The 13144-nt window shown below is 42.5% G+C and overlaps 3 protein-coding genes across 11 annotated transcripts in view; 2 read left to right on the top strand and 1 right to left on the bottom strand.

The window, feature by feature from the left end:
• Positions 1 to 17: 17 nt before the first annotated feature.
• si:dkey-261l7.2 (uncharacterized protein LOC569751 homolog) lies at positions 18 to 2260 on the top strand. Its single transcript, XM_029140531.1, has 7 exons — positions 18 to 267; positions 483 to 624; positions 707 to 796; positions 1000 to 1091; positions 1205 to 1365; positions 1466 to 1582; positions 1650 to 2260. Exons 2-7 carry the CDS (start codon positions 500 to 502, stop codon positions 1764 to 1766), a joined length of 702 nt encoding a protein of 233 aa, XP_028996364.1. The 5' UTR covers positions 18 to 267; positions 483 to 499; the 3' UTR covers positions 1767 to 2260.
• Positions 2207 to 3647, bottom strand: irak1bp1 (interleukin-1 receptor-associated kinase 1 binding protein 1). Its single transcript, XM_029140529.3, has 4 exons — positions 3315 to 3647; positions 2909 to 2990; positions 2690 to 2820; positions 2207 to 2567 (listed from the first exon to the last, which is right to left on the bottom strand). Exons 1-4 carry the CDS (start codon positions 3587 to 3589, stop codon positions 2306 to 2308), a joined length of 750 nt encoding a protein of 249 aa, XP_028996362.1. The 5' UTR covers positions 3590 to 3647; the 3' UTR covers positions 2207 to 2305.
• The window catches only part of LOC114849279 (hormonally up-regulated neu tumor-associated kinase), a 65928-nt gene continuing 56343 nt past the window's right edge, over positions 3560 to 13144 (top strand). For 8 of the 9 annotated variants that reach the window (XM_055506114.1, XM_029140521.3, XM_055506112.1 and 5 more), the window contains exons 1-4: positions 3560 to 3698; positions 4546 to 4628; positions 11897 to 12000; positions 13018 to 13112. The gene's annotated coding sequence lies outside the window, so the exon portion shown is untranslated. The remainder of the gene's footprint in view (positions 3699 to 4545; positions 4629 to 11896; positions 12001 to 13017; positions 13113 to 13144) is intronic. The other variant, XM_055506115.1, reaches the window with a different exon arrangement.

Raw genomic sequence — 13144 nt, 5'->3', positions numbered from 1 at the left:
CCACGGGTCTCGCGGCTTCCTGACGTGGCGGGCCTCTAAAGGTCCGCCAACTGTTCCGTGGGCTGCCGCCATTGGACGGTTTGCGTGCTGAGCACTTTTTACGAAAAATGTAAATACGCAGGTGCGTGCGGCATGGGCGCGCGTGCGGTTTATGTAAATACTACAGAAGTGAAACCGTGACACCGTGTTCTGGCTTCCAGGCGCCGACAGATTCAGACGCAATGTGTGGAAGATAGCTGGAGATAACACTGCGGATTAATATACGAGGTAATGCCATGTTTACTGCTAATAACACGTTTCGCTAATAATGCTTTCGCTTGACATCAACGTCATGTGCAGAAACTAACTTCCTGTTTGAACCAAGTTTTTCTGTCAAGAACCATGAAGGCCCGGCGTGAATAAAACCTGTCTACACGTTAGCTTCTCATTTACTTTAAGTGTCGCACCTGCGAAATCCACCTGACGCTAGTTCGCGCCCGCAGGTGATAGCTGCGCAGTCATGCCTCAGCTCGCGAGCCCCGCCGTGCTGCAGCTCGCGCTGCTGCTGTCGGCTCTGCCCGCGCAGTACTTCATCTCCCGGTGGTGCGGCTCCACGGCGGTGCAGCGGTACCACGCGAGCGCCCGGTGGGTAGTTGGAAACGCTTCAAAGTGACGTCCTAGAACGTTAGAGTGGAGGGAGTCAATGTGATTTTTCTTTCTGTTTAAGATTTCTGAGAATGTGGAAAGAGTGGAGGAAGTCGTACCTCAGTGGCACCGCGTGGATGGAGTGGGCCGACGAGCAGATGTCTAAAATCAAGTGAGTTTGCGATGATCAGTGATTGAGTTACTAATATTTATATTGTTATTCCAGGGCTCCATCTGACCTTCATTGTTGCACAGGAGAAATCTTCTCTTGCAAATATGTTGTCACTTTCATTCAGTTCAGACATGGCGGCCAGAGACCCACAGCAAACAACTCGTTTTATATTAAGACACTACATACTGTGTTTTCCTCCAAAGGTCTCTGGTTGGTTTGGAACAGGAAGTGCAAGTGGGACAAGGGCCTCCCTTAGAGACCATGCTGTATGACAATGACCAGGGATTCTTTGGAGGTTTGTGTCTATACATTCAGATAGAATCCATTCCAGCTCATCCTGCGTCCTGTAGCTCAGTAGCTACAAGTCAAGTTAAAGTTTCAAGTTTTTTTTTTTTTTTATTCCTGCAGCCTCTAAGACGGTGCGCAGCCCTCGCCCCCCATTTGTCTTTCTGCGGGTCGGTGAGGTGGTGATGGAGAGGAAGGATCATATGGTTGGGGTGGTTGTGAGCTGGGATCCTGAAATGCGAGCCCCCCAAGAGTGGATAGACCGAGTGTATTCCAGCCATGAGGTGTCTTTCATAGCACGCACACAATAGAATGCTTTAAATTTCAATAGGTTACTACCAAATGAGCTAGTTTATTAAGTTCTGTGACCATGTGTGCATGTAGGGCTTTGCAGCAGTGAGGACACCTCATTACAAGGTCCTGTTTAGTGGACCTGGACCCTCGTCTCTATTAGTTGCATACCTGCCCCAGACCCAACTTGAACGCATCACTGGGTTGCAGGTAAGTGCTGGTTGCATCACAGAGCACAATCTCAGTGCGTCTTTGGCTCATTGTTGGATGTTTCCAGCCAGAAATTCCCACTCTGGAGAGTTACTTCACACATTTCGATGGGGAGCGGTTTGTCATGCAGCCCTGGCTCAGAGAGCTCTACCCCGAAGACGAGGGTGAGGATATGGATGTCTGACCAGTGTTTCAGAGAGACTTAATTAACTATCTAATTTTCTTGTTCCTGTGAATTGAACCAGGTTTAAGGTTCTTTCTAGTCCAGGAAATCTAAGTTATATGGTGTAACCAGTGGATACACAATGTCCATGTTTTCTTCAGAAACAAATAGTCCTGGTAGCCCCACACAGCATGTCAAGCTTTGTGCAGAATAATTATCAAATCCCAGAGATATTGAGATATTGTTTGTCCAAAATTAATTTCTTTCTGATGTACAAATACAGTATTTTAATTAGTGCATCTAAACAGTTGAAAAATGGTGAATTTAAATCTATATGCATGATTTTAAAAGGTGGTTTTGAATAACATGAATGTTAAGTGGTAGCGTTGAATGCTTGAAATGATCAGTTATTATATCAGGATTTTATTGGCAGTGAGCCTGGCCGAGTTAACAAAGACACCTTCAGAACAGCACTTTATTCAGCCATGCAATAAACGTTGTTTTTTGAACTGTGACAGTTGGCCATTTGGTTTCATGGGTCAGTGGGTTCATGGGTGTGTTTAGAGTTTTTTCCTGCTTTTGTCCCTGAGGCTGAACGAGACAGACACCCGTGAGAAGGCAGAGATTGTGGGTATACTGGGAAGCTGACAAACTGGTGCGGCAGCTTGCCCATTACCTCCGTCCAACTCCTCCTCGTTCTTCCACTCCCTTGTTTCGTCCTCTCGGACCAGTAAGGGGTGTCCCAGGCTTTGGTCCAGGAGCTGACTGACTTTGCTGGCCTTCTGCTGAGCGTTTTGAACTGCTGACACAAATGCTTGACTCCTTAAACACAAAAGACGCACACATGGACACAATGGATACATCAACCTACTGTTATGTATTTTATAAGAATTAAGAGGCTGTAAGTTTGCTGGGGGAGAACGTTTTAGACTTTTTTACAGTACCTCAATTGACTGAGGCATCCTTCACTGTGGTAAAACAGTGGCGTACCCACACAAACACTCTTGTCCAGCTTTTCCACCAGGACACTACATACGTGCTCCATCTTTTCAAATTCCATAGACGTAACCAAGACCTATGGAAAGATTGTGATACGGTCAAATACAACAAGCAGTAGGGTCAATAAATGGTTATTTACACAACTTTTTGTTCAAAGACTCCACCTCAGCATCCATGTGATACATGTTTGCATCTCGCTGTAGAAACCTCCTCACTGTTGTGTCTTCATCGCTGATGCCCTGATGTCTAAACGTGACGGTAAAGGCAGTGAGATGAATGCACTGTTTATCCCTAATACTTTTACCAAATATCAATACTAACTTTAATTGAAACACTCCTTTTTAAACACTTGCACAGCTCAACATTTCAAAGTCCAATATTGTACCTTTTACTGTTGCATACAGTAAATAATGGGCTTGTTTGATCAGCTTCTGCATTAACCTAACGCAAAACTAATCCTACTGTTCATTAACAATGTACAGTACATGTTTTTCTACCAGAAGCTAGCTAAGCGTATGCTAATGCTACCGCAGAACCTCGGTATTGTGATTATCTGTTGCGTGTCTTCACCTGAGAGTCTGCATAATGTATTCGAGTCGCCGTGTGACGCTGTTGGTGACCTCGTTCACTGACTCCTTGCTGTTTCTCACGCTCACCCGGACAGACACTCGGTCCGCCGGGCAGCAAACCTTCGCTGTTCCCGTTACCTGGACCTCCCTCGGGCGGTTACCGTCGCTCTGACAGTTAAGTGTTCGCAGTTCCACTCCATGCTGTCTTTCGCCACCGACCAACTCACGACCAGCAGCGGATAGAACCGCAACAAGTCCTCCATTCGCGCTGTCCATGTGGAAATCAAACCAACATCCCGCTGCTATGGTAATTGTCGAAATGCTCGTCGGGATACGTAGGCTACTTCCGCCCAGAAGGACTACAATTCAGTCAATAAAGTGAAAGGTAAGATACAAAGGCCGTAGTATACTGCACCTTGCACTAAAATGACCTGTAAATACCTTATTTTAGTTTTTGTGTAAAAGCCAAGTGCTTTCATTGGTTACAAGGGATAATATAAATTATTTATTACACCAGTGATTTGTTATGTTAATCACTTAATGAGTTATAAGTAGGCTACAAACACTAGCTAATTATGCTAACGTTTTAACTTTACTAAGAATTAGTGGACTAGGGGCACGTCTTTAACAACAATTGCTAAATTCTTTTTTCCTTTATCTTGTGCGCGCGCGACAGTGTCAAGCGAGTTTCTTACCATAAGCATGAAATACTGGTGAATAAGTTCTTTATTGGTTCATTTAACGTCATTTTTGCACTTTTGAGCTAGTAGGTGCCTACTAGCTAAAATTGTTGGTTGTCAGGTAGCTACAATATGGATATTAACCCAGTTTCATTCTAAATATTGGTGTAGTGTAGAGATAAATTACAAGAAACAGAGGCCCACACTGATTTAAAAGTAAGCTTTGACTTTCAAGAATGTTTATACTTTAGCTTATCAATATATATATATATTTTTTTATTTCATCCCGTACCATAAATATTTTTATGTAAAGCAAATACACTTTGGAAAGTGGCTGAACAGTAACAGTGTTTCCCTGGCATTGTCTTTCATCCCTTTCTCAGATGAAGAGCTGGGCTAAGACCCAAACAAGAAAAGTTCATTTCATGCATTAAATACAAATTTACAATTAATAAAGTTCAAAATTAAGTTCTTGACTCAAGCCATACAGTAATTGAACCATAATTTAAAACTTTGACCAATAATTTCAACCCTTTCTTTTATTCTCTACAGCAGTAGCTGAGTGACTGTTCGAAGATGCCTATGCACCAGCTACATGGGAAGTTTTGGCCCCTGTAGCCAGAACACCAGTGCAGGTACTCTACACAATTTATTTGGACTTTTATGTTTACTTTGTTTGTTCAATGAGATAATAACACAGAGCAGACATAAAAATTTAACCTAGACTTTGTCCTGGAATAATATACTAACAACAGGTAACAAATGAAAATATAAGCACTATATAAATGATAAGCTCTAGCAGAAAACATGCTTGTTTAACTAATAAACACTTCAGATTATTTGTTTGGCCAATATATTATGTTATATAAGGGGAAGCTAATCGTGATCCTGATAAGACACTGATTACCAGCAATAACCTGCTGGTGAAGCTGTTGCAAAACAAGACTGGTGCTCTGAAGGACCAGGGTTACAGACTCCTGCAGCAGTTGGACCTAGTAGGAAATACATAACTCCGCACTAATTTGCTGTACAGTATTTAAACATGTATTTGTATTCATTTGATAGTATTTCAGGTGTGGTACCAGTATTATAGTAAAAGGTAAGGGCATACAATAAATGGCAAAAGTCATTTGACATTGCGTCCTCACCAACAGATGGCAGCAAAGTACAGTAATGGAGAGAGAAAACTAGCTACAAATTAATCTGAGAAGTTCAGGCTTTTTCTTATTAAAAAAAGTTTTCAGTTCAAATTTAAAGTTGAACTGCTAATAAAGAGCTTAAGCACCAATAATAGTATTAAAATACAAAAAACAGCATTCATTTTGTTTTAAAATGATCAGTTTTAATGTAATATGCTTTTTTGTTTTCTGCCTAATAAAAAAATAAGATTGAAGAAATATAGATTTATTTCATATTACTCTGTTAGTTGGTATAATGTCCTATATAATGTCCTATCATACAATCGCTTCATTCATATTTCAGGGACATTTGGGAACTTTAGAGATTTAATCCAATTCTGGATACTGGTCTCTTCAAACAACAGGGTTTATTTGGTGTCCCCGGAGTATTAAACTGTAAAACGCGCTTTATAATCACAACCTAAAAATACAAGGCCATATTTGTTGTTGTTATCTCTGGTTTCGCCGGTCCCCCGGTAAGCTCTGTGAAACCCTAGAACTGATTGCTTCAGCCAAGAAAGATGCAACACTCTACAATAGTGTATTTTCATATGGGACAGGATAAGGAAGAGGAGGAAACCCTCACTGTTAAGTCTCTAGAACATTTTCCTTCATTGGCCATCTGGTTGATCTCTCCAGTCTTCTACTGATCTGTTGATATGATCAGTTCAGAAACATCTTTCGCATTACTCTGCCGTCTCAGTTTTGTCACCCTGACTTCTGTGCAAAGGAACAGGCTCAGTCACAGTGAATTCAAATGCTTCAACAAACACAGTTGGGTGCTGTGATGTTGTGGTAAATGAAAATAGTGGGGAATTATTTGTTAATTTGGTCGTCATTATAAGGTTACCAACCACTTATGTAAACAAGGAACCATTTTCTCCTAAAAGCTTTAATCCCACCCACCAAATGTTTATATTATTTTCACTAGCGTAATAGTTCTTACTGTGATGCCTGGCATGAAATTAGGTTTTAAAGATTTATGAGAATGAAAAAAAAGTGGTGTGTAAATAAAATGCTGATTAAACTAAACTGAGTGGGTTTCGCCCTCGACTTCAGCCCTGGATTTTTGGGTGAAAAGGGTCTTAAGGTCCTTAAATGGAGACTGTGGCTGCTTAGGGAAAAGGATTTAACAGTAATGGTCTCTGAATCTGTTGATGTCTCTCCCTCTCTTTAGCTCTTTCAGATGAAGTAATAAAGCTAGCTGTGTTGGAAGCCCTCCATCTCTCTTCATAGACCACAATCAAGGCCCGTGCAGTTTTATTGCAATTTTATTTTCCTATTGTTCAAGAACTCTCCAGACTCCCTTTAGTGCCCGTCGCCATAAATCATATATTTTAACTGTATTTCTTCCACTCTGTGTTTTTTATGAATGTGTAGGGCGATAAAACATGCAATGTACACTCTGTGTGTCCACAGCTGTCATCCCTCTAAGACCTTATTGTGATAAGAAAAAAACCTTAGGTTGCATTTTTCAAGTCCGTATGGAAAATGGGAAAATAAAATAAATGGAGATTTTCATTGTTTATATTTCTAGACTCCTATGATGAGCAGATTTATGGGTAATAAAACCAACCGTATTCAGACCAGTGTAAAAAAAGGGTTCAGGTTGTGATCGTGTCAACATCACGATGTGGAAATCACTTGGTGAGTTAGTTTGATGAATAATTTCCCTGAGATTATGTTTCGTTGTTGTTGTAAGATACAAACATATTGAAGGTGAGGTCTGTCTGTTGCAGCAGCTACAGACTGATGCTCATAGGTCCTGAGAGATCATGGTGCAGGCCTGTTTACTGTGAAGCTCTCTGCATGTCAGAATACCCTCAGAGGTATTTTCTCATGCTGTCGCTCAGCTCGACGGCAACCATCTCAGTAAACAGCTCGTAGTCAAATAAACAGGCTGTCTACAAGCCCCTTCTGCTCCCATCGCTGAGCAGACGTTTGTCAGTAGAAGCACAGACACTGTAAATCGCACTAGTATGGGAACAATAGTGTGTAGTTTCTCCTTTGACAAATCAGCATGTTTTAATGAACAGTAGAATAGCTTTTAGCTTTACTAATTTACTGTATTCAAATTAATATATTTCTCCTATCATTTATAGAACAAATGCTGCTTCTATTTCCATTTGTGTTTCCTTTTTATGGTTCACTGATGGGAGGTTTCCTTGTTGGGCCTATCTATGCCTAGATGCAAAGACAAACACTCGGGACACCGCTGAACCTGTTGTAAAGATCTCATAAAGGCTCGACATCTGCTTGTTGCAACGCATGCCAGAGGATTCTGCAGCACAGACACACGCCCAGATAGACGCTCACCCCCTTACAGTCACACACACAGAAAGGGTCTGCAGGTTCTAATTACTGTGGCCAGGCCTGCAGCCAGGTGCACTGCCCCTAATGATGATAATGATGTGTGTCTGTGTGTTGGATGTTGATGTGTAGAACCTGTGGTGCTGCTAATGCTTCGGGTTCTGCTCAGGTGCGTAGGTCATGTATGGTTCTATGCTCTGTGCTTCGTTAGCATTAATTGCTCTTGTATTGACTTAGTTCAATTTTGTGACTGTATTGCACTTGCAAGCTTGTGTTTTATGATCCAACAATCTAAATGATGTATCCCCTATCATCTTTCTGGTTGGTACCTTTTCATATATTTTGTGTAGTGGTTTAATCTTTTCTACCTCTTTATGTCCATTTTGACTTTTCCTGCAGATATGTGTTTTTTAAGGCCTGGTTAGGTTTCAGGGCTCTATTAAAAGTTCAAAGACAGCGTTTACTACTGTAACTGGAGCTAGTCTGCACTGTGGCTTTTCACTAATGAGTCTAGAGCACACACACCACACACACATATGTTCCCCTCATGGGGGCTTCAGCGATATTCCCCACAAAGTCAGTTGTTACTGCAGGAATCATGTCCTTTTTGAATGCCAAAGATCTATCACAGATTTAACAACCCTTTCAACACCATGTCCTTGTTTGTCCTCTCTTGTCACTTCTCTCCTCTGAACAATAGATTAAGCTGTTTCCTGACTCACTGGAAAGTGTGATTTTATAAGATGGCTGGGAACATCAACTCCCTCAATTCAATAGCCAGAGCTCTTTTCCTCCAGCACATTTTTATTATTTTCTTTGTGCTTGCAGAGATTAGTGAGGGCAGCCTAAATGTATTCAAAAAGCAGTTTCTGTTAAACAAATGCATCATATCAAAAAATGTAAGTGATGCTAAGATATGAGTTATTGACATAATGCCACCATCTGTTGCTCTAAATGTTCAGATTATGTCAATATCAGGTTGTGTTCATGAGAAATGACCCTGTCTGTTACTCTTACTGTCTTCCTATACCTTTAAGCACCATCTTCCAGTTATAACTTAGTTTAATGCCTTTCCTCTCATGGCTCTAGGTTACTCACAGTAGTCAAATGTCTAGTTCTAGAGAGCCCACAAGACACACAGACCATCCGTCTTCATGTGGGTTGTACAATTGTGAAGTTTATGTGTACTTAAGATTTAAAGTAGACATGGGCCCACAGTGTATAAAGACCTTTAGGGCATGAAAATAACCAGAGAAATCTTAATGGTTTCACGACACTACTTTCCACAAACCTTGAAAAGCAAATTAGAATTTAATAATGTTTGTTGAGTCTTTAGAGCTTCGCTGGTTTTGACCTTCCTCTCCTCTTTGTCCTCGGATGTCTGACATTCCAGAGTAAACACAAAAACAAACGGCCCAGACTGCGAGGCCTGGGATTAAATGGGTGGTGTATAAATATTTCTATTATGCCAACTCTGTGTGTGTGTGTATGTGGTGTAGTTTAAGTTTAAGTTAATAGTTAATTTTGAAGCAGAGTTTAAAATTAACAGTAAATCCTTGCATAATTCGTTAATATTACACAAATTAGGATTATTACCAAGTGTGCTCCATGTTCTAATACTGATAGAAGCCTGTCTAATTCACGTCATGTTAAAGTTACCAAGTCAGCAAAAAATGCCACTATTTTGTACATGTAGGTGCACTGGAAAAGTATTTATACCACAGATACTCCTAAAACAAGAAGGGTTTTATTAGAAAAGTCTAGCTTGAAGCGTAACTTTGAGTTCACAGCAGTGTTTAGTTTAGTTGATTATTTTGACATGTATAAGTACGTGTTTGGTACATGAGCTAAGGCTGGTGGACTCATGCAGACGGGCGGGTAAGGTGGTGGGGTTCAGAAACTCTAAACGCCAAACGTTTATTATTACCCTGTTTGCAGCGGATTTGCCTTGAGGGAAGAATCCACAGCAGTGACCCTTGACCCCCCCCCCCCCCCTCCACTAACTCCACGCAGCATCCTCCTTATAATCCTCCATCTTACATTTGCGGTCAAAATGTTGAAAGAGAATGAAAGAATAAAGCGGAGCGATGTCTGAGGTCATCTGAGCCGAGGCTGCCATTCCAGGAACAGCGGAGGTTTCTGGGGCAATATTCTTTTATTCTTTTATTACGGCAGAAAATGACAGACGAGTGAAAAACATACTTCACAGCTTTTCTCGTCCAAGAACAGATCCAGGGTGATAAAAGTGAACGCTCCAGAGTTTTACAACTTACCACTTTTTCTCCTTCCATTCATCTTACCTTCCTGCATTCTTCGTCTCTGTTCCTCTCGCCCTCATTCCTTTTACCCCTGGGGAGCAGCGGGCGTCTGCTGCCTGTTGGCAGTGCAGACAATAAACACCCCATCCCATCGTCCTGCTTCACCTGAGGCCAGGAAAAGCCACACGTACGCACCTGCACGGGCTGCCATGACAACAAGGACCATATGTCCATCAAACCAGCATCTGAAGGAACCTGTTCTAAGGCATGTGGAAGCGGATGAACACAAGTACACACTCACAGACGCAGAGTGGACCCGGGTCAAGGGTTAAAGGACCCCATATCCTGTCCAGACAGACGAGGGCTAAACACCCCTCCCGTCACATTCACATCCCCCTCTTTTTCCATATTAATTTGTTTAAAAAGTGATTGATGCCGTGTTTGCGATAGCAGCCTTAGCTCATCCTAGTGATTATTAACCGAGCAACCATTTTCTCACAGGAGCTTTTAAATGTAGACCAAAGGCGGATTTAATAATAAACCGCGCAGTAAGATAATCTTTGAGAAGTTACCATGCTTTTGTCAGGCTCTCAAGAGCTTCATTAAAAGGGCATGAGCAGTTGGCCAAAGATTCTTATTAGCCAGTATTGAAACCAGCTCCTCAAAATAATTTTGGGCTCCGTATTCAATCATCAGTCTACTCTGGAAAAAAAAAACCTTTGAGGGCTTTTCTAAGCACACATGGCCAAATATATCTAGATATGATTTCATGCACTCGAAGTACTTGAGCTATACGTAATTTATTCGCTGCTTTCTAACCAGCCTGAAAAACTGGACACATCCCCTGCAGAATGATGCAAACTGAGCACGTCTTGTGTGTTTGTCAGGGGTCCAGAATATATTTGACTACTATTTTGCTTATGTCTGCTTCAGATTGCGTCTCTGTGGTGCAGGCCTGGTCTGGTAATAGCCTGTGTGCTGTGCTGAGCTGAGATTAATGTGAAGACTTATTGATGTAATGATGGAGCCATGAAAGCGCTCCGGGCCATGGCTTGAGCCCACAACCATGAGCCTAATAGAGTATGTGTGTATGTTTGTGTGTGAAAGAGCGAGAGCTGTGGTTTGTGACTAAAACAGATGATATTAATTGAGAGGCATTGCATTAATAAGAGTGGACCTCAAGAGTTAAACGTAGTTCAGTGAGATCGTGCAGCTCTTCAGATGGGTGTTAAAATGTAAGAGTCCCTTTTACTTGTTGCATGTGCAGAGTCCTTGAGTCTGGCGTGGTTCTCAGCTGCCCATTGCTGTCTTTGGTTAAAGGGCAGAGCAGTTCATACAGGCACCGTGGGCCAGCGTGGTTGGAGGCAAAATAGAGGGAGGCAAAGTAAATATGACCAAAATTAAAGTGGTACCTTCACCGCTACTGCCCTGTGGTGTGCCTGTGTGTGCCTATAGATTTTCCTGTGAGGCCCTGCAGGTGCTGACAGGACCTCCTTTCTCTTCACTGCCCCTACAAACCCGTGTTGCCTGTGTAAATGCATGTAGTGTGTGTGCGTGTGTGTGCGTGTGTGTGCGTGTATGTGCGCGCGTACGTCCACGTGTGCAGCCTCGATCCGCTCGGGATGGGTCTGATGTCGGCGTGATTGACAGCAGAGCAGTCACAGGGGCGATTGAGAGCAGTTGTGGGAAGAGGGGGACCTTACAGCCTCACAGCTCTCAGCCCTGAGGGGGAGAGAGAGACGAACACAGGGATGGAGGGAGGAGAGAGTCTAAACAGATTAGTAGGTTACGGAGATGCAGACTGAATGAGCAAATGAACGTTAATAGTAACAAAGCTAATGACTTGCATGTTTGTTTCTAGCAGGGCGTGTTTGTTGGTTAGAGAAATATAGACAAGATAAAAATATACTTAGCAGTGATTAAAAACAGTCGTCCTTCTCCATAATCACTCTGCCTATGCTGATCTAATGGGTGGGAAACTCCAGGGACCATAGATGTTTATGGGAAGTGTTTTTTAATCTGGGAGTGATGTCATATGGAGGAGACAGAGCAAGCTCTTCCTAGCTGATACAGAGAGGGCAAAGATGATATGCGGAATCACAATCCACCGAGTTTTACTTTTGTATGACTTTCACACTAGCTTTTTGTGTGTTGCAGACAGCTAGGGCTGAAGCTCCAGGACGTCTGAAGAAAACCAGGCATGAAATAAAAGACTGTTAAACATCACTACACATACTTAAAAGGCCGAGGTGTTCATGAAGGTAAGTGAATAAAGTGCCCTTTAGTTGTGTGAGGATGTGTGCTGGACAGACAACAACGGCCTGGGCAGCGCTGAAGGCAGTGGGCCAGCAGCCATCTGGGTTTAGAGGTGTCTTTAAACAGTGGAGGTGTAAATCTACTGCCCGTGTGCCGGAGGGGACGGCCGTTCATTCCTCTCTGGCCCTCAGACCTGCTCGCAGATCAATAAAGTTAACTCAAAACATTCACACACTGCCATCTGAAATCAACCATTTAATGAGTTGCTGTTCCTGTAAAAGTGGAGAGGGCCCCTTCAGAACGCGGGGCGAAAATGGGATTCCAGAATGGAAGCGAGGGGAAGAGAGGGAGGCAGGAATACAGGGTTTCTGCTTGGATTAGTGTCAGGGCACGCATTTACAGTAAGAGGCATAGACTGCATCTGCACCAAACACACAAACAAGGAAAATGGCTTCTTGATGCAGTTTTTATGAGTGAGCTCGCTTTAACAGAGGTGATTAGATGTGTTTTACCGTGGTGAGGATGGAAAGTCTCCAGACCATAAAAGCAATATTAAGTCATGTCATTTAACTTATACTATAATACTGAACCTAATCCAGAATCGTCTTTCCGCTCTTTGTAAATAATTCTGCCGGCAGCGAAATGGCTCTTGAGCATGCTTCACCACACGGCCGTAGTATTTTAACAAAGAAGTCCGAGTGAAGCAGTTGCATGCGTTACATCAGTTATTCATTTGCACAGACGTTCAAAATAACCTGATCTTATGCCGTGTGAAAGACGTGCTGTCAAACTGTTAATACTGTACATGTGCAAAGATATGTGTTGGGCTGTCTTTGTTGGGAGACAGACTGGTTTTGTGAAAACACTGAGGAAGCCTCACCTCCATTGTGTAATGATGCATAGACGTTTTTGCTGGAACCGACACTGGGTTATACAGTATTTTGCCCCTTCCTGTGAATATGACCCACATTTGGCTCCTGACTAGATTTATCTCTGCTCCTTCCTCCTCTATCCGCTCCCAGGACACGGCCCATGAGCACAGCCCGTCATGTTCATCCAAACACTGCCGCTCACCTGAACGTCATCCGATGATTGGTTTACGCTGATGGAGAGCAAAGTAAGTGTTCCATTTACTCTCTGCTTCCTCCT

Source organism: Betta splendens, chromosome 24, assembly GCF_900634795.4.
Source record: "Betta splendens chromosome 24, fBetSpl5.4, whole genome shotgun sequence".
NCBI classification, from domain to species: domain Eukaryota; kingdom Metazoa; phylum Chordata; class Actinopteri; order Anabantiformes; family Osphronemidae; genus Betta; species Betta splendens.
The sequence above is the reverse complement of the archived record's forward strand: the minus strand, read 5'-3'. Positions and strand labels throughout refer to the sequence as shown.

Bases quoted from the DNA above. Each gene is read 5' to 3' on its own strand.
- si:dkey-261l7.2 (XM_029140531.1), top strand. From the start codon at position 500: ATGCCTCAGCTCGCGAGCCCCGCCGTGCTGCAGCTCGCGCTGCTGCTG. The intron at 797-999 runs GTGAGTTTGCGA...TTTCCTCCAAAG, and splicing joins GAGCAGATGTCTAAAATCAA to GTCTCTGGTTGGTTTGGAAC. The intron at 1,583-1,649 runs GTAAGTGCTGGT...GGATGTTTCCAG, and splicing joins AACGCATCACTGGGTTGCAG to CCAGAAATTCCCACTCTGGA.
- irak1bp1 (XM_029140529.3), bottom strand. From the start codon at position 3,589: ATGGACAGCGCGAATGGAGGACTTGTTGCGGTTCTATCCGCTGCTGGT. The intron at 2,821-2,908 runs GTGGAGTCTTTG...ATCTTTCCATAG, and splicing joins TGTATCACATGGATGCTGAG to GTCTTGGTTACGTCTATGGA. The intron at 2,568-2,689 runs GTACTGTAAAAA...TTTGTGTTTAAG, and splicing joins GGATGCCTCAGTCAATTGAG to GAGTCAAGCATTTGTGTCAG.